The 19,744-nt window shown below is 53.0% G+C and overlaps 3 protein-coding genes across 6 annotated transcripts in view; 1 reads left to right on the forward strand and 2 right to left on the reverse strand.

Annotated features, from left to right (window-relative positions):
• Positions 1-61: 61 nt before the first annotated feature.
• On the reverse strand, positions 62-5,940 carry LOC128274200 (tubulin glycylase 3B). The gene is made up of 3 exons (XM_053012310.1): positions 4,617-5,940; positions 502-1,023; positions 62-438 (listed from the first exon to the last, which is right to left on the reverse strand). The coding sequence occupies exons 1-3, from the start codon at positions 5,938-5,940 to the stop codon at positions 62-64; spliced, it is 2,223 nt and encodes a 740-aa protein (XP_052868270.1).
• Positions 5,941-6,858: 918 nt separating this feature from the next.
• LOC128270724 (tubulin glycylase 3A) lies at positions 6,859-10,812 on the reverse strand. The gene is made up of 4 exons (XM_053008139.1): positions 10,498-10,812; positions 9,321-10,449; positions 8,036-8,548; positions 6,859-7,955 (listed from the first exon to the last, which is right to left on the reverse strand). Exons 1-4 carry the CDS (start codon positions 10,810-10,812, stop codon positions 6,859-6,861), a joined length of 3,054 nt encoding a protein of 1,017 aa, XP_052864099.1.
• A 1,960-nt stretch (positions 10,813-12,772) lies between these two features.
• Positions 12,773-19,744, forward strand: part of LOC128275464 (serine/threonine-protein kinase 24) — a 51,394-nt gene continuing 44,422 nt past the window's right edge. The window contains exons 1-2 of one of the 4 annotated variants that reach the window (XM_053013972.1): positions 12,773-12,852; positions 14,198-14,690. In XM_053013972.1, coding sequence (XP_052869932.1) covers positions 14,676-14,690 — 15 coding nt within the window. In that variant the 5' untranslated portion in view covers positions 12,773-12,852; positions 14,198-14,675. Of the gene's footprint in view, positions 12,853-12,891; positions 13,335-13,506; positions 13,623-14,197; positions 14,691-19,744 lie in introns of those variants that run through there. The other 3 variants (XM_053013971.1, XM_053013973.1, XM_053013970.1) reach the window with 3 other exon arrangements.

Raw genomic sequence — 19,744 nt, forward strand, 5'->3', positions numbered from 1 at the left:
AAGGGCAGAGATTTAGAGAGTTTGGCTCGAGGCACTGGAACCGACTGTGCCGGCGGCCGCGCTACTTCAGCGTCGAACGAGGACGCTCCAGGTGCATATTGGTGAGCGATGTTTTGCTACCTCGACTGGACCCGGAACTGCTGCTCGTTCCTGTTATACGGTAGGGCTGTTTGGTGCTTCCCGGAGCGACCGGCGGCTGCATACTGCGTGCACTCTGCACGGCCGCCGACAGCGAACTGGAAGGGATCGCCGGCGTCGGCCCCGGGCAGGCAGCAGCCAGTGGAGGCAGCGGGCTCCTCGATCGGTGCTTCGACTGCAGGGAACGGCCGTCCACCGTCAACCCATAGCCGTACGGTGCAACCCGTGGTATTTCGAGCGAGTGAATCATCTCGAACTGTCCCGTTCCCGCCCGTTTGTCCTTCGTATTGTCGATGACCACTGGAACGATCACGAGAAACCATCAAGGCACTCGCCATTCTGGTCGATAGCAGCCTTTCTTACCCTTTACGAGATCTTCGAGCACCGCGGGACAGATGACCGCCGTCACTTCGGTCGACGACGATAGGTCCGGGCTGGTGTTGATTTCGATCAGCATCGTGCGAAAGTTCTCCGTCAACATGAAATCTGCCCCGTAAAGTTCGAACATGTTGCGCTCCATCTTCATGCCGTCCAGGCTGGCGCACACGATCGCCAGGATGTTCTTCTTCATGTCGGGGTAGATTTTACGCTCCCAGTAGAAGCCTTTGTCGAGCGACTGCAGGTGCTCCTGGAAGCGGCGCAGTGACCACATGTTGCACGTTGGCAGCGCTTCCCCACCGTCCCGCACCTCTTTGACGTAGTTCTTTTGGATGGAGTAGTTGGTCAGGTGGATCGACTCGCTGAAGTCGTCCAGATTGAACTGCTGCGTGCTGAACCGCAGATAGCAGTTCTTGTACATCCACACCTTGAGCAGGTTGTTCGTGTAGGTGATGAGGAAGTACTGGCGCACGTCGAACTTGGTGCTGTGGATAAGCAACGGACGCTCTACGGACGTGGACAATATAGAAAGGACACTGTTATTTTCTGAAACATGGATCCATACGGCGTGCTGGTCGTTGTTCGAATGGAGTGGTCACCTATGATTTGATTTAGTTCAAACATTTGCTCCGAAAAGTGAATCGTTTTGTCATATTTTACTAGCAGTTTCCTTACTTACTTTACCTTTTTTTATTGAATTACTTAATTGATTGAATTGATTATCTGATAAGTGTCCCTTACTTTAACCAATAGTTCATTTTAGCTTTTTGAGATGCTTCATGGCGCTGTCTACAATTTTCTTGTAGATAAAACACATCTAAAACCATAACCACACAAACCCGGAGCCGTGGCTCGTATTATATCTTTTTAACTAGCAAACTCATTTCATGGTGCCGGGACAAATGGATGCCGTTAGTTAATGGATAGATAAATCGATTCAAGAAAATGGGACACGAGAACAGGGAATACGCGGCGTGATTAGTTGAAAACAAAACACTAGACCACTGAGCCACAGTAATCGAAAGTTGTTATCTCAGAATTGATTCCTGGCATGGATGGCACGGTGAGGGAACGTTCCCACCCCAGGATGGTAACTTTGCTATTTTCCAACTTCTTTCTTTCGCCCACGTTGCAACAACTTTTTGCACCACCAGAAATGAGGCCAATTATCCAATCAACTCCCGGAGGCACGATATCGTCTCACTTTTTAACGGCTATCCGTGAATGCAAGAAACTACTTCCATCGTTCGATTTGCTTTCTGCGGCGAACCCACCCACGGTGTCCTGGCGTACATTGTTTTTATTGACGATCGTCGGGGATAGTGCCTGCCTGGCTGGCTGGCCTGGCGTCACGGGAGGACCTGTTGGATCGAACAGTCGACCTTCACCCGGAAATGGCCCGAGACGGGGCGACGATAGGCAAACCATGGGCTACGAACTCTGGTTTCTGGTAACTACGGAATGGTGGCGGTATTACATCCAAAGGCACCACATTACTTACAACAACGACCCATGACCTGGTTGCGCCGTAGCGATGTGCCGACGAGTTTATCCTATCTGCGCTGCGCTTCAACGCGATACTGACCCCCTAGGGTGGCCCACTTATAGAAAGCAATTCGAGCCAACCGTCAATCTTGGCTGTTTTCGATTTCATGCCGATAACACTGTTCCATTAAATTCGTTAGTTTTGTACCAATTAACAACTGGAAGCTATTGGCTTGTGTACGAAAAGTCCTTGTAGATGACAATATTTACTAGCAACGAAACATAGAAGAAAAACAGAACCTCGCCTCAACGAGACAGTCCTTTGGCCATTATCGGCAAACATCATAATGCGGAATTAAAATGTTACGTGACGAAAACCCGCGTATGCTTAGGCCTCGGCACGTGGTCGTGCCGTCACACACAATATGTTCCCCGAGGTTCGTGCCATGCGGTCGTACTGCATGCGCTGTCTGTTTTGGAGGTCAACACATTGTGGGTGATTGCACCGTCAGCGCCATAAACTATCAGGAGTCTTCCACTCAACTGTTCCCCGGCTCAGTGTTTATGTTGCGTGGAATGAAATTTATTCCGCCTTCAATAAAGGAAGTGTTCGCAGGGTGTGCCTCGTAGATGGGCGCCATTCATAACGAGCGAAGGCGCCATCGGTACTCAAGTCGAAAAGTCGAAACGAAGCGAAAAAGTTCAGCGAATTCCATTAAAAAGCGTACCACGCAACAAACGAAGCCAATTAAGCATAAAAGTAATCACAAAAGCCATAAAATATAGAAGTTGGAACGATATTTGAAATACTTAAAGCCCAATACCTAATAATAGTACTAAAGATGTACTAAAGGCTAAAAATAAATAATAAATGGTAAAGATGTATGAAGGACTAATCGTCATCTGATTTGATGGGCTTCAATGGAGTTGAAATAATTGCAACAATCCGTATGGGGCTTTAGTTTAGCGTTCCTTTCAAGGACAAGTGTCGATGTTCCACTTTTAAAATAGCAAAAACTTTGATACCCCTTCAGGTCGAGCATAACGCAATAGCTGGAATGCACTCAACGTAGAACTATTAATCAAACAAACATGGAGCTAAAACAAACAACCTGCTAAATTATCAGCACGGTGCTGTTTGGCATTCTGTGTCTTGCAGTGGCCGATCGGATTTTTGCGCGTCGGAAACCCTACGCCAATACTTTCACTGGAAGAAGTTTTGAAGCCAACCGAATTCAGGGACTGAAAACGTTCAATTCTTAGCCAACGACCAATGTGAGGCACAAGCAGGATGATGACATTGGCCGCGACACTACGCCGCGAACCGTCCGTTACCAGGGAAGTGTTTCGAGGGAGCATGGAAAGTTGTGTTGTTTAGTGTTCTGCTATTTGCGAACGGCCGCTAAAGTCGAAAGTAGAAGTTCCAGGAGCTTTTACGTCTATTTCCAACTCGTTTGGATAAGGCACCGTTTGATGGCGATATCGTTTCACCTTCTTCGGGCATCATTCTGGTCTGATTTTCTATATAGTCAAAAAATAGATTTCTATTGTAAATAGCTAGTATAAAACAACGACCAACAATGAAGGCTAGCCCATGTCCGTAGACTATGGTCCCATAAATAGCACCAAGCGGAAGCACTGTTCTAAAGCCCGAATCGAATCAGTTTTTCCGCTCCGGCACTATTGTTGGCTCCGAACGGTGTTGGCTTCCGTCGGACCGTTTTTGGGCTTCACAATTCGCTGCCTTGGTTGAACCGAATGCAGGGCAGAAAAGCTCGCCCCAAAAAAATTGGATAAAGCGCCTTGATCGATGAAGGAGAATGATTTGGAAAAAGAAGCTAAATGCGGTTCCCCACGACCGCACGAAGCAGTGAAATTACCACCGAAAATAAAAGAAAATGGATAATCAGGTAATGAAATCAGTTCAAACTTGGCTTCTGTTGGGTAGCGGCGCACAGGACCCGTTTCAACAATTAGTAAATGGCTGAAATGGGAAGCTTCGGGAGACCTCCTTGGTGCACACAACGCGCCAAGCCAAACCATCCGACCGACCGCGTTGTCGAAACCGGTTGGTTCCCGTTTGGTCGAGGTAGTAAAAGACGGGAAAAGTTTTACGAGATTTATTTTTCCCACTCCCTAAGGCCCGGAGCGTGGTGGCCAGGTTAGATTGATAGTACCAATAAAGCAATGGGCGGTTCTTCCGGAGCAGGCGGACTACCAAAAACCGCTTAGTACTATTTATATCCACGGACGGTACGACGCTCGAAGCTTCCGCTTCCGACCGAATGCCAACCTCAAAGGTTAGCGTATCGTGATTATAATGACCGCGTCGAAACTTGACAGTGAACGTATGATTTAACTACGTGATGTTGGCCGTAACGGAGCGCCTCGGAAGCCCGGAGCCAAGAAACCTATCACTCGGAATGGAACGTTATTTGTGTTCGACCGAACTTCGGTCTTCGGTGGCATTGGAAATGGTACCCCACAACTTATGGGTTGTGTGGCGGGCCGTGACGTTTGTTAGATAATCTTGGTTTTATAAACTTGTCGTGGTGTTCATTAAAGTACGGCGTCGGTATGGCGGTTACTATTGAATCTAATCGTACGAAACTCACCGATGTACTTCTGGGCGACGTACTTGACGTCCGGATTCGTATCGACGTGCTCGAGCAGTTTGCGGTCGTCGTTGAAGATCATAATGCCGAGGCCGCGACACCGATTGCCCGGCTTCAGGATCCACATGTTCCGCATACCGTCGATCTTCATATCCGGGAACACTTTCGTCGCCTCGTGCACCAGCTTCTTGACCTGGGCGACAAGCGACAGCACCTCATAGCCCGGTATGCTGCGGAACTGCAGCTCCCCGGCCAGTATCCGCTCCATGTCGTGCCGATTCTCGGGCGTCAGCAGTGGCTCACAGAACTCCTCGTGGTCGATGTCCTCGTGCTGGGCGCAACCCATGTGGTACTGCAGATACGCCATGGCCGTCCGCAGCACATCGGTCGTCAGCGTCCCGTCGTCGTCGAACGTAAACTCCAGCTGCTTCGACATGTGATACAGAAAGCTACTGACGATCGTCAGCTGGTAGTCTTCCTGGAACTTCGTGATGATGTCCTCCGTATCGAGCAGATACGTTCGCGGGTAATCCAACACGGCGAATCCCTCCTCCTGGTGCCAGTGGGCCGCATTGATCAGCCGTATCAGGTTCTCCTTGACGGCAAAGTCGTACGGCCGCTCGTAGTGGATCCGGCTACGGAACGGGGCGTAGAACCTGTCCTGCTTGCAGTCGCGCATGTTCCGGTGCTGCCAGATAAAGTACGGCAGGTACGGTTTGAGAAACTTCGACACCAGCGCCTCCTCGTACTCGTTCCCGTTGGACGCCTTCTGCAGCAGCGCGTGGTGCGACAGATCGCGCAGCAGGGCACTCCGAAACGTTTGCTTCTCGAGCCAGTGGCGTGTTTTGAGCGCCTTCCGCAGCGCCGGATAGTGTCCGACGATGGAAAAGATGTGCTTCTTCTCGGCTGCCGACGCAATTTTCGCTTTCAGCTGCTTCTGTTTCAGAAAATCGAAGCTGTAGTTGCGGAAGAACCGATGCTTTGGCGTTCGATTCGAGTCGTCGTCCTCGTCGAACGCGGCCTTCATGCGCGGGAACGTACTGACGCCGAGGTTAGGATTCGGCACCGGAAACGGTCGTGACAGCGGTGACAGGCACCGGTCATCGTTGTACTGCGAACGGGGCGGTGCATCGAGCACGGCCGACGAAGCGGCCGGCAGCGCGTTGAGGAACCGTTTGGTCAGCTGAGCTGGCGCTTGCTCGAACCGCTCGTGCAGCCGCGCGCCATAGTCGATCTCGCCCAATTCTAGCGTAATGTCCGCTAGGTCAACACCGGGATCATCGTCCCATACATCACTGGTAACAAATTTAATTTTTAAATGCATTTCTCTTATCTACTCTGCTCTCTGCTCTCAGCTCAGCTGGTCTGCGGCGGCTCCAGCTCCAGCACTCCGGGCGCGCGCAGATCGCGACAACAAACGACGGGAACGAGTTCGCTCCTTTCGGACACGGTTTCTTGGGCTAGACTAGGTAGAGTAATATAAGGGATAATTGCGCGCGGTCAACGACTTGCACGACCGGGGAGCGATGGGTCCGGACCGCTCCGGGGTCCCTCGCTCGTGACGCTCGTACACTTACACACCGAGCAAACCGGAGTACACTAGAATCTACTGAAACACAAAACAATTTGGTTTAAGTAAGGTGGAACCTTCAATTTTCACCAAAGGCACGCGGAAAAGCGCTTCGTGGAAACGGGCAGTCGAGGTGGCACCATTGGTTCTACTACTTTTTACACTATAGAGGCCGCCGCCGCCGCCGCCACCGCTAATGCCTTTGGCAAGCGAGCGACATGGAACGTGGTGGCTAGGACCAAAGTTGGCGGTGGTAGCTGTGTTGTTAGTGCTGGTGGCTGTGGTGGTGTTAGTGATGGCAGGGATTGCTTTGCGTTTGGCTGTGAGAAAACTTCCGCCGCCGTTACTGTTGCTGCACTGGCCGCCGCTGCTACTCGCAGTGCAGCCGTATCCATAGTTACTGCTGGCGGTACTGCTGCTGGTGCTGCTGCTGCCGCCCATAAAGCAGTGGCCACGCGTGACAGGCAGATTGAGGCGCGTATGCCAGTGGGACGGGAGGACGGAAGGAAAGGACGGTGTCGGTGGGTGGTGTAAGGCATGGTGGGTCGTGGCGAGATGAGCGTTGCCGGTGGCGTAGGGTGCACAGGACACAGGCTTGAGCTGTAGTAGCTGAGAAAAGTCATCACCGTTCTTTCCGCCCCAGCAGCGCAGGGCGGCGGTGCTCCACGGTTGCTAGAATGGCGATGGCGGCTGCAGCATGGCGGCACTATGGTCCGGCCTACCACCACCAGCGCCAGATACTAGGCCGGTAGTGTTGGAGCGCTGATGGTATCCGGCGGGTCCGTGCGTTCGGTGGCCGTCGGTGCCGGACGCTGCCGAGAGGTCCTCGGCCGATAGGGCGTGGTGCAGCTTGGTGGCCGTTGGACGCACCGGTTTGGACGGCCTAACCCGCAGACTAAACCCGAGGGTGTAGAAGTTGTTCGAAGTCGTCCCCATGCGTCCGCCGGATGGTTTGCCGCCGTACCGTACCGTCGTGGGGAAGCCGGTCGTCGGGTTCATACTGGTGCCAGCTGCGTGGCCGCCTGCGGTAAGGTTCTCCACCGAGTCCGGAGGCAGCTTCTCGGGACTGTTATCGCTCGGCTCGTCGCTCGAGTCCCCGGAAACGCTGGTGGAGCCACCAGACTTGCCTTCGCATCCGTTCGATTGTCCTTTGTCCGTCGCTTCGTGCGCTTTGGCAGTGAGTGAGCTGAGGGTGTTGGAGTTGAAGTTGTGCTGGAAGAAGCTGGTCGTGGCCCGCTCCCAAGCCTCGACACTGTCGATGTACGTTTCACCGTCGGTCAGGTACTTGGCGCCGGTTCCGCCATTGCGCCGAAACAGTTCGCCCGTTTTCGAGATGATGTAGGACTTTTTCTTTTCGAAATCGTACCGCAGGTTGGTGGACTTGTGCGAGAAGTTGGACCGCTTGTAGAGCGTGGCGGACGTTACACCGCAGGCCCCACGCAGCCGACCACCGCCCAGCAGCTCATCGTCCTGCTTCCCGTCCCGGAACTGCATGCACTCGATCAGGTCCATGATGACCGGCGAAGCAGGCTGCTTGACGGGGGCTGCCGCCGACGTTGCCAACCGGGACACCTGCAGCACGTTCTGGACCGGCTTCAGCGGCAGCATGCGCATGCGATCCTTCTTCATGGAGCTCTTGGGCGTGATACGGTGACCTCGCAGCTGCAAGTTCAGCCCCATGTAGGCCGGAGTTTTCGGGATGATTTGCTTGTAGATCAGCTCAAACGAACCGGTCGGGGCGTTCGGGTCCGTTCGTCGATCGATAACCACTGCGGAGAGGCGAGGGCATCCACGTGGGTGAGTGGCTGGTTCGTGGATTGGCGAACGGAGAGCCCCCCCCGTAACTTACCTCGGATCGTGTCCTCCACGCACTGCGGGCAGAGTCGCGCCGTGACACTGGTGCTCGGTGCCAAATCCGGACTGGAGTTGATCTCGATCAGCCATGGGAAAAAGTCTTCTGTGATCATGAAATCGGCACCGTATAACTCGAATGTGTTGGGCCGTCGGTCCATGTTGTCCTGGCAGGCCAACAGCGAGCCGATGATTGCTTTCTGCATGCCCGGGTAGATGCGCTCGGACCACAGCTCGTACTTGTCGATCTGGCGCAGGTACGCCTGGAACGTGTGGCAGTCCCACATATTCTCGTGCGGCAACCGCTCATCGCGCACCGCGTTGTGGTACTTCTTCTGGATTGCGTGGTTCGTCAGGTGCACCGATTCGTGGTAGTTCATTAGATTGTACTGCTGCGAGCTGAACCGTAGGTAGCTTTCCTTGTAGAACCAAATGTTCAGCGGTTGCACGCTCGTGATCATGAACCATTGGCGAATGTCGAACTTTGTGTTGTGAATGATGAGGGGACGTTCTGGAAGAAGTGAAAGGCAAGTGTGAAACAGTGGGTCCGTTGTGGCTGCGCAGTGTGGCCCTGTCGGGCCCCATGTGTTTCTAACAGAATCTGTTTAGGTCTACTTTCTAATAGTCGCAGCTACTATTGTACCTCAATTTGATCGATATTCTGTCCGACATAATGCTTCCGCAAGTTATTAGTAGCAAGACGCCAAGCAATGGTTCCAGGGGGTCGCTAGCTTCTGGATCAACTGTTCTTTAGAGTTACTAGAGCCCTCCAAGACTGCTTTACAGAACGCAGGCTATACATTGAAATGGATTCCATTAGCTCCATCCCAAGATTTAAAGATCTGATGAAAGAATTGGAATGCGCGTTGCTTTTGGTGCATTGGGCGTTCCGAAGAATGCTGAACTGCAAATTCCTTCATACAAGAATGCAAAACTTGCACCCCACAGACGGAAAGGTAACGCACACAACAATACATCAAAACAGCTGGCAAACAAACGGTGTTTCTATGGCGAAAGTTCCCATCGAGCGGGCAAAGTGGCCGCCAACACCAACAAACGAAATTCCCCTTTTGAAGTTCCGCAAAAAGGGTTCTTTTAATGGTGGTCCGCGCCCAACCAGGGAACCCTCTCACTGATAGACGATTGCTTTATGGCGATACCAACACATTCATTTCCTTGAGGACGGCCTCGGGCCATAAGGGTGAATGCAAAATAAACTGCACCAAAGGTGGCGCGGCTTAGACGCATTCCTTCACATCGCCCGCGGGTCGACCGCATCTTACCGATATACTTCTGGATGACGTAGCGCGTTTTGCTGACAATCGGTGGATTGACCATGGCGATGATTTGCTTGATGTTGTTCATCAGATGAATGCCCCGGCCGCGGCATTTGTTGCCGGGCTTTACGATCCAGATGTTCAGATAGCCATCGAGCGCGTACTGTGGCCAGTAGCTCTTGATCTGCTCTAGCACCGACTTGGCCTCGGCAAGGTAGAGGACGATAGCGTCCGCGTCCCGCTCCTCCTTGAGCAGCTGTATCCGGTTGTCCTCGTGCGTGAGCAGGTAGTGGTGCGTGAGGAACACGTCCCAGTCGTGGTCCCACACCTTCGGCTCTTCCTCGATGTCGATGTCGTTGTGCAGGCAGTAGTCCAGGTACTCCTTGCAGCGCGTCAACGAGAACGCGATGCACGTGCTCGGCACGTTGCCATCGTCTGCGATGATGGCGTCGAGGCCCCCGTTCGCATGCCGCTCGACGAGCCACTTGAGCAGGCCCATTGACGCCGTCAGCCGGAAGTTGTCGACAAACTCGTTCAACTCCTCCGGGTTCCAAACGTTATAGCACCGCGGAAAGTAGGTCTCGGACATGCCCTCCTCGTAGAACCAATGGAAATCGTGGAGCGCCGAGCAGAGGCCCTCTTTCGTCGTAAACGGGGCCTTCGCGAACCGGTTGATGATTAGCGATGAGTTCTTCGTCAGATCGAGCCAGTCCGCCTTCTCGCGGCGGGCCGTCCACAGGAAATCGATCGGCGTGTGCTCCAGAAAGCGCGACATAATGCTGCGCTCGCACTTGGCGATGTGGTTCTTGCGTGACTCGCCCGGCTTCCGGTCCGGCAGCTGGGAGACCAGATCCTCCAGGATGAAGCCGGACGACGAGGTCGAAGCCTGCGCTTTCACCCGGAACCCGTCCAGCTTCTCGACCCAGCCGCGCTCCACCAGCGCCCGGCGCACGGTGTGGAAGGATCCGCGCAGCAGAAACACCCGGTGGTGCTTGGTCGCATCCTGCACCTTCTTCCGCAGCTCGTTCAACCGGTCGGCATTGATCCAGTTGTTTTTGTACGGATTGATGAATTTTACCGTCGCTGTCAGCGGCCCCAGATTGCCCTCGATAACTTTGCCCGGTTTGCCCGCATCCTTCTCCGTCTCCGCCGCGCTAGCCCGCCCGCCAGTGTCCTCCTTCGCTCCCTTGCCCTCCCTGCAACCACCACTTCTCTTGCGCTCGTTGCTCTTCTCCGATTCACTTTCGTTATCCTTATCGTTTTCACTACACAGACTACTGCTAGTATCACTGGCCTTATCACTATCACTGCTGCACGACGCGGGCGGTGTGCTGTCGCCGCCACTGCCGGTGCTGCTGGCACCAGCATCGCTGTTACTTCCACTGCTGCTTCCGGCGCAGCGGACACTGCGGAGAGCACCGCCCCGGCAGCTACTCCCGCTGGAACCACTGTCGCTGCCGCTACCGCAGCTATTCAGTTCATCCGTCTCCATCGTCATGGCTAAAATGGCGGCGCGTCCGGTGTCGGTGGGTGCCTCTTGTGGCTCAAGCTAGCAGACACGGCACAGCACCAGCAGCAGCAGCAATACTTCTTCTTCCGTCGGAACCTTCCATCGGACTGGGAGGCCCGATTTAAAGCAGGTTAACTCCATCGTGGCCGGGCCAGGCTCGACGTGGAATACTGGGCCACAGCACATCACTCGTCGTCGACGCTCTTCGGCGCGAAATTGTGTCATTCGGCCCAAAACAGTTGAACCCTCATTGCCGCCACCACAACCTGTCCCCCAGATGGGGCGGGCTGGGTGAGGGGTCCCGGAGTAGGGTGGAACACGGAACCAGACTGAACTAGATTGGTTCGGGGCAGTGGAATTCGCGCGCCGCTTTCAACTCCTGTCAATTGAAGTTCTCATTTTGGAGCTCTCCGTTTTGGTTCCTTCCTTCGATGGGCGCTTTCTCTCGCTCTTTTCACGAATCACAGCAAAACGGAGTAGACACTACTACCCTATCCACACACATAGACACATAGACCGCTACACAGTACACGGCTTCGTTCCGCCAGGGTTCGAGCTCGCCTGAATCGAGGAAGCGAATTGGAGAATGAAGTAGAGAGTGTTTCTGCCGGTATCGACGCTCCATAGCACTAAGCAGCTAAGCCTCTAACCATCACTAAGCAAGAACCCAGAACACCCCGCCACTAACAGCCACTTCCGGGACTACGGCACTATCACTAACAACACTAACCGCCACCCGCCACCGAAGCACATGGTTCGATTCAAATGTTTCATTTCGGTTGTTTATCTGTTTTCGTTGCGCCGGCCACGCCACGTTTCCCTTGACGCAGAACACACTCACACACACATACAGTGTTTCCCTCCCCGGAAAAATCCACTCCCACCACCCACAGCTGCCCCACGAAACCACCTACACTCACCCGCACACACACACACGCGCGCGCGCACACACTCCTTCGCGGTGCACACAGTTCACATGATGGAATGTCTGCCCCGAGTAGAACCAAGCGCCTCCATCAATCGCAGGATCGTGTGCCGTATCGTCCAGGATCCAGTCCGTCCACGCGGACTCACTATGGCGCTAATACTGACGAGTTCCGGCCACCGTCGGCTCGTTTTTATAGTGTCCGCGGCTTCGGGACTCCAGGAAGGAGGGAAGGACATGCCGAACGCAACCGAACGGAAACGAACGGGATGTCAGGATTCGGTGCAACTATAGCGATGCAGTTCTTACAGTTTCTTATAGCCATGCCTGAGATTTTATATGCAACGTTATCACATGTTATTTTTATAACTGTTAGCCATTTAATGCGATCCTTGCTGTAGTGGTTGGCCTTCAGAAAGCCCTGACTTTGCTGCATTCGACTTGAGATCTATTTGGCCAATATTCTGAAAGAAATAAAATTCTCGCTTTGGCATATCGGTATGAACCATTAATCCATCACCGAGTGTTTGTGGCCCGCAAATCGTTATAAATAGAATAAACATAGTTCTGTCTGTTTTAATGTAACGCATGTACTTAACCCGCTTCTAAAGTATCAAACTAACGTTAAAGAACGAAACAATAAAATGCATGAACGAAGGAATGGAAATATTTAACAGTTTTATGAAATGATACATACAGAACCTTAAAGGATCATACAGAACCAGAAGAATACTCGGTCTGTGGTTTGTTAGGTTTACTACCCGTATTAATGTTTTGAATTATCAATTTATTTTGCAGTCGACTTTTCGTTCGTTGCATTTGATCAACGGTTCTAAAAACAACAACAAGGTGGCCATTCAAAGTTAGTTCCATTTCACCACTTGGGCCACCACGGGATCGTCGTTTGTTGTCACTTTTGACAGCACCGCCGTTTGACAGCTCGCGGTCGCAGCCGAAACTTCAGTCGCCGCCGCTGCCGTCTCGCTCCGTTCCACGGGCCAGCATGGGCGGATGAAGGGTTGAGCAGGTTCGCTCCGCTCGCCAGACTTGCTGCGCTGCTGTTGTGCGGAACGAGCTCTGTCGTCGTCGTCGTCGTTCTGTAGGTAAAGAACCTTTCCGAAGTGGAGCGCAGTGGAGGGCAGCAAAAAAAAACAGCAGGCCTACACAAAATACAAAAGACAACAGACACAGGGTTAAAACAAGTTTCGCTGTATGCCGCAATTTCGCGACCGCGACATGCAAACTGCTGCTGCTGCCGCGGCCCACCCGAGACCCGAGCTGCACCCGGACGGCGGCGCCATTCGAAAGCAAGTCCGATGGGAGTGTAAATAGTTGCGTAAAATTGCACGTCGAAGGTGAAACAACGGCCCGAGAACGCCAGTGTGTGTGCGGTGAAAAGCTCTAAAACTCCAATTCGCGGTTCCCGGAATGCCCAGTGCCTGGCAGTGGTCAACGCAGCGTACGGCCGGCACCGTCGAGGGCACAATCCGCAGTCAAAAAGGGCAAACATTCTCTCTCCATTAACGACAGCATCCGTCCGGCAGTGAAAAATCTTCTCCGTGGCAGACGTCGTCATCGCCGCACGGTGCGTTCCGCGGTCGGCCTGATGCAAGGGTGCGTCAGGGGGCTATGAGAAGATATTGTGCTGTTGCTTGGGCAACACCAGTTCCCGGTGGGGACCATCCATATCGTTGATCGGCTTCCCAAAGGTCTACCGACCCGGTGGCAGCAACCGGGGGGTCGACCGCCGTGTCGCGCAGTTGGCGTTGCAATCTGCGCTGGGAAACGGCCAAAAAAACAACAACCGTGGTCTCGCGGAGTCGATTGCGTGGCCTCTGTGAATGTCGGGCGCTTTTGGTGCCTTTATTTGGAAGTGAGTAATTTGTCTTAGAACCGTATGCGCGACGTGTGTCCGGAGACGGAGCACCGCTGGACACGCTGCACGCTGCTTCGGACGCGATCGCCCCCTTCACGGCCAGATCCGTTTCGTTACAACGACGCGGGTTCGGTTCTATTTCCGGTGATCCCGCGACTCATTAGCGTTCGTCCTAGTGGTCAGTCGATCGGGGGCTAGTTTTTGAAGACCATCGCGAATCGCGCGATGGCAGGGTTACGTAATTTAAAAACAACGACACTAACGAAACTTTGCTAAAATTGGATTTAGAGAAGTCGACCGATCGAAGTCGACCTTGGTGAAACCGCAACTTGCAGCAGCAGGCCATGCCAACCGGTCAATTAGTGCAGTTCGCTTTTTTGTGTTTTGCCACGAGAACGTCACACTTAATTGGTCACACACCAGTTGGTTTCGGTTGGGGCCGCCGCGGGCGCGGGTATCACTAGCAGCCACGGCGTTAACGTAAATTGCATTACACAGCCGCGTTCCGTTGTTCGAGGGCCCTGTTTATCATTTCTTCTGTTTCTTCTTCTTTCCGCCGCACTTGCGTGCAGCTTTCCCGTAGCCCGCCATTTCCGAGCCTACCGTCCTTGCGGCGGTGCACAATCAACGAGGAGCGGAACGAAGGACCAAAGCGGGGAAAAATACCCCCAGGGGAAGCCGATTGAACCGCCAGGTGAAGAGTAGCGGGACACCCAAGGAGGGATCAAAGTGTGCGAGAATATTTACAAACATTTTGCCAAACAACCCGTTGCTCTCTGGGCAGTAATAAGCGTCAGTGTGAATGGTGACACAGTGCATGGTGGAAGTGGTGGCCAGCAGTACCAGGTGCCTGAGGAAACAGTGAATGTGTACCGAGCAGGGTCGCTGATCTAGCGGAAGTGTGCCCGCTTACGAACGCACCAACCAAAATTGACGGTGTAAAGTGCGAGCAGTTGTCGTTCTCGTTGTTCCTGCTTTACGGCGCTTTGTTCGACCCCTCTTCCCAGTCACCACGATCCCGCCCGGCAGGGCCAGCCCATAACGGCCAGGATGGCTTTCAACGAGGTGAGTATCGCCGTTTCTAACCTGTGTCCCTAACAGTCTCCACTCTGTGTACCTATTTTAGCACGGCAAGAAGAAATCCCGGGTGGTTTGCGACCGAAGGGTACGCCCGGTAAATGGATTACACTGCAGATGAGAGGAGCCTGCAGAGGAGCGTTTGTCGCAAACATGACCTTGACCGGGGGCTGTACGCGGATGCAGATGTGACTGCAGGGTTTTGGTCAGCAGCAAGTGGCACTACATATCGCTGGCGGAGAGAGACGAATAATTTACAGCAATTGCTGGCAGAGTGCAACTTACCTGTCGACAGCCCTTTCGGTGCCGGCTGGGGGCCGGTCTCTTGGGTGGGCCGAAAATGCATTATCCCTTCGCCAAACAGGTGAATGTCATTAGACGGTCCGCTGTAGCTATTCCTTGGCCATTCCGAGCGACATGGTTCGTCATGGTTCGCCACTGGCATGGATTCATGGCGCACCATCATCGACAACGAGCCGGCAAGGTCCGTTTGGAAAAGGCCATTTGCTAAAATTAGCGATACTTTTTATAGTCCACCGAACAGCTGCTAATTTAATAGCCTTTAGCCCAACATCGCGCGTGCGGTCTCACGACGCGAGCGTCGAGTTACGCGAAATGTGGCAAACAACCTTACCGATGGTTCCCCACGATGGTTTTTAATGTGGAACCGTGTGTGATGCGCCGAATTTACGCACAGGCCCGAATCAACCACGTGCATCAACGCGATGTACCGACCGTAGATTATAATCCAGGGGCGATTCCGGAAATACATTCCCCCCATGGTCGTCGCGTCAGGCAGCGTTGGCCAGGTTATCAATAAAGCGTATGACTCAAGCTTTCCGCCAGATTACGGCCAAAATTAAAATCCCTCCCGCAACTGCAAGTCACAGAGCGTCGGGGTAAACATTGTCGCAGGGTGGTGTATGCTGAAAGCTGGCTATCTCAACGCGCACAAACCGCCCAACCGATGGCCGATAAGCAATGGATGATGATATCATGCGCCGGTGGCTGGTGGTAGATGGCCCGATTTTGCTCGCTCCCTTTGCGGGCGTTTGCTTATCTTTTCAATTTGAAGCTAAGCTCGATGAGTGGTCGAACTGTGCGTCCATCGACAGCACCATCACGGGGACGTCGGATGGAATTTGAACAATATTTCAGGTTGAAGTTGTTGAGAGCACCGTGGATCGAACCATCGCGATTGAAATGTGAGTTCCCAGTGGGTGTACTTTCGCAGCGTCTATTCGCGCCCACTTCGTCTCGCGCTGTGTAGCAAGAAGTGGAACGGATAGTGCGGCTCCACATTCGGTCGGCCTTTGGCGGTTCCCTTGCGACCGGTGCAGAATGAAACTAAAAGTAAAGACCTTTTCCATGTGGCTACCACCAGTACGTGAACGATTGCACCATTGTACGCCACAAACTGTGCACTACACACAATGCACTTCCAATGCAGCTCTCCCCAATTGGCCACGATCGCGTGTGGATGCGATCGGTCGGCCGTAGGCGTTTCACCGCTGGGCGCGCCGCGCGCCGCGCAGGGAAACATAGGCCCGGCCGGCCATTTTCTTTTTACACAATTATGAGCAGTCACGATAATGATAATGAGCTTCCCGGTTTTTCTTCGCGCACGTAAAAATGGGATCCTCCCGCGGCTGTCTGAAGCCCAGCGTATCCGCCACAGACGATCGGAAAACATCGTTCAAGGTAGGGGCCGCGGGAAATTCATTCAGCTCCACTGTCTAGCGGCATGCGTGAACGTTCGTGAACGCTACCAGTGTGCGGCAAGGGTGCTGCCAAGTCCACGTGAAACTTGCGGTTTTGAAATAATTTTACCCCCGATGAGCTCTCCCTTTCAACTGCATTTGCGCAGACATGGGATAAACCGTTGACAATCATTCATTTGCTAACAAATGTTTCTGCTAAAATTGCTTAAAACATTTTACACTAATAATCCAGCTAAGTGACGGTTATATTTTAGTTTACAAGTTTACTAATTATTTCAGTTGATTCCTTTAGTTGAAAGCGAACCCAAAATGCGAATCTAGGTCTCACTCGATCCATTGGTTACCGATCGATTGGTACTGGCAGCCGATGTGCCCTTCTCCAGGGCGCACTAGGCATTTTCGAAGCACTTCTCCTCCCCGGAGCATAGGTAAACATTTAATCAATGGGGCTGTCTGTATCGCGTAATGCCCCTGCGAGAGGCCGCGGATTAAAGATCGCTTCAAGTGCCCGCAATCTTGTGCGAACCGTGGAGGCCATTCTAGCAGCAGCTGCCCACTACTTGCTTTGCCGCTTCCATTGTTTTTGTCCCTCCTCATTGACCAAAATATGGTGCCCTAGATGGGTTTGGGGCTGAAGATGGACACTGCACTGTGTTTCGCCATTTCGGGCCGTACGAAGATTGATCGGTTTTTCTTTTCGTTGTTAGAAATGATCAAGTGCTCTCCGTACCCCGGTCTCGGCCATCAAGCGGAGGAACGATTACGCATGTTTTGCCGAAAGATGGGCCACCGTTGCGTGTACGCGATCGAAATCAGAAAAAAACACTTATAAATGTCAAGTTTCCACGGAGCCACACAGCGGAGTGCGTCCGTAATTGTACGGCGCTTTTATCGATTTTTCTCTCTCAAATTGACCTTATTTCGGGGGGTTTACGAGATGGCTTGTGTTCTCCATGGGAACATTCAAATACTTAAGACGTTCCTGGCGATTTCGGTTTCCCTTACATGTAAATATAACACCAACTTGATATGTTTATGAGTTGCATGACGATGCACCTGAACGTTCCCATGTCGCCGAATACGACAGTTTGTTGGCAACTCGTTGATTGTGAGAACGCATGGAGGAATGTTGCTCCACTGAACTCGCTCTACTACATGGTTTAGTAATTAGTGAGCCGCAAGACCAAACAAATCATCTGACGAAAATGAGTCCTTCTGGTCTGTGCTTTTCTATGACGATCTGGAAATCTAACACGAGGTACTTAACCCAACCGTAGCATTCAAACCAGTGTGTTCCGGAATGACGTGTTTCGCTTGCCAACTTTCGGATAACTCTCACTAGTTTCCAGAGAATGAGACACCCAACTTGTCAACCTATGCAGCCAACAGCGCGGTCGATCTAGAGATCAAGTATCGCTTCGGGCGACGCGTGCACTTCGTGATGGGAAGATCTTCCCGTTCCAGTTGCCCCAACCCGTTGACTTACTTCGCGACCGAGGTCGGAACGGTCCGGCCGGCCTATGTGTGCCATTTGACATTGAATTCCCGTCGCACAGCAGCATCTCCGGCTGCCTGGCCGAAGATCATCCGCCTGTGGACCGGTGTCGAAGTCGACGACAGTGAGCGGGAGCTAATTTCTCCCGCTTCCCACAGGGAATTCGACCCGCCGTTCCCCTTTCGGCCACTCTGCGGCCGCCCCCCCCCCCCCCCGGGCGTACCACTTCGCGCCCGTCGCCCTCAATCTCCGGAGTGTGTTTGCGGCTCGCACCGGCTCACGGGTTGCCGATCCGGTCAGTGTCTTTCTTCGATCAGCCGCACGCGGTTGTGTGTGCCTTTCTCACCGTTCGTCGCCCGCTGGCGGCCAGCAACAATCGTGCTGTTGGGTCGGGTTGTTTTGGGTGGTGTGGTGTTCGTGAGCAGCCCCCCCGGGGAGGCAATCCCGATTTGGTGTTGGGGTGGTTTATTAATTCGTTTGTCCTCGGATGGAGCGTGAGTGAAGTGATCTTTTCCTGCCGGCTGCTGCTTGTTATTCTAATTCGGTTGTTTGGCGATTTCGCACAAATGGTCTTTGCGGCGAATGGTGGTGTAAAGTGTGCTGTCCAACCGTTGTGAGCGTTAGTCACACGCCCGGATCGTGCGATTTTAGCCATCGGGGCCGATGGTAGTTCGCACATTTGAAACAACAGTCCACAGCTAGTGCCACGGTGATCATTTGCGGTGCTCATACCCAGTACGCGCCCCTTTCGGCAAGGGTCGGTCCATGGGCGATGGTTTACTCACGCCGTGACAGCGCCACTGCCTCGTCCTACAGTTCCGATATGACGTCACGCACGCTGACGGTCGTCGATGAGACGATTGTCCACGATTGGCAGATAAGCAGCTGCTACGGCGACGAACCGCCACAACAGCAGCAGCACCCTCATCCGGCCAATCGCATCATCCGGCCGACCTCGGCCTGGTCCGCGGTGGAGAGTGGCAGCGAGTCGGCCACGGAAGAGTTCACCGTTAATCAGCACCACCACCACCAGCAGCAGCACCATCAACAGCAACAGGAAAAACAGGTATCGGGAGTGCCTCTTTTACTTGATCATCATCTTCCCCGCCGGGGGTTCGTCTTTTTGCGATGGCACAGTTTGGCCACAGCTTTTCTCCCCGCGGCGCGGGTTGCTTCGGCATGTTTGCCCGGTTCTAATGGCGGTTGGCGGGTGAGCTTGGCCCAAATATGAGGCCCAAACTCGATAAGAAAACTCGATCATTCCGCGGACCTCTGCTGACCACACAGGAGTGCGCTGTTGGAGAAGCCGTTTCGCCCCGTGTGTATTCTAGTTCCATTTTTAATCGCCCCTCGCGCACGGTATCGATGCGCGAGCCTGGCAGGTTGAAAGTGGTTTTTGCGATTTAAATACTTTTCGCGCTTTCGCGGCAGACCCGCGGCAGGAGTACGAAAATGGAGCACTGCTGAACCCAGATTCCTGTGCGCCTGTGATAGGTTAAACGAGTTTTTGGGATTAATAATAAAGCAGCAAGACACAAGCATTGGGAAGTAGAACTTAAGACTGGCACATATTAATAAAAGTAGGTTTTAAATACATTCGGAATGGTTTAAGCATTACAGCAAACAGGGAAGTTGTGGAACCCAAAGCAGAACATTCGGTGCTTTACTAGAGCCGTTTGTTTTTGTTGGAACTCAGTTACGTATCCATAGGTGCTTGTGTTTTCGTTTGCTTTTTCCGTATTTTTTGGACCTACCAAGCCGACCCAAACTTGGCCGCTGACATACCAACATAACGTCGTTGAGGTGTGCACATTCCACAATTCATT

The sequence above is a fragment of the Anopheles cruzii genome, chromosome 3 (genome assembly GCF_943734635.1).
Source record: "Anopheles cruzii chromosome 3, idAnoCruzAS_RS32_06, whole genome shotgun sequence".
NCBI lineage: Eukaryota > Metazoa > Arthropoda > Insecta > Diptera > Culicidae > Anopheles > Anopheles cruzii.

Coding starts and splice junctions, on each gene's coding strand:
- LOC128270724 (XM_053008139.1), bottom strand. CDS start 10,812: ATGACGATGGAGACGGATGAACTGAATAGCTGCGGTAGCGGCAGCGAC. Junction 10,450..10,497: donor GTTGCAGGGAGGGCAAGGGA/GCGAAGGAGGAC, acceptor GAGACGGAGAAG/GATGCGGGCAAACCGGGCAA. Junction 7,956..8,035: donor CGTGGAGGACACGATCCGAG/GTAAGTTACGGG, acceptor GCCTCTCCGCAG/TGGTTATCGATCGACGAACG.
- LOC128274200 (XM_053012310.1), bottom strand. CDS start 5,940: ATGCATTTAAAAATTAAATTTGTTACCAGTGATGTATGGGACGATGAT. Junction 1,024..4,616: donor CGTCGCCCAGAAGTACATCG/GTGAGTTTCGTA, acceptor CCACGTCCGTAG/AGCGTCCGTTGCTTATCCAC. Junction 439..501: donor GCTCGAAGATCTCGTAAAGG/GTAAGAAAGGCT, acceptor TGATCGTTCCAG/TGGTCATCGACAATACGAAG.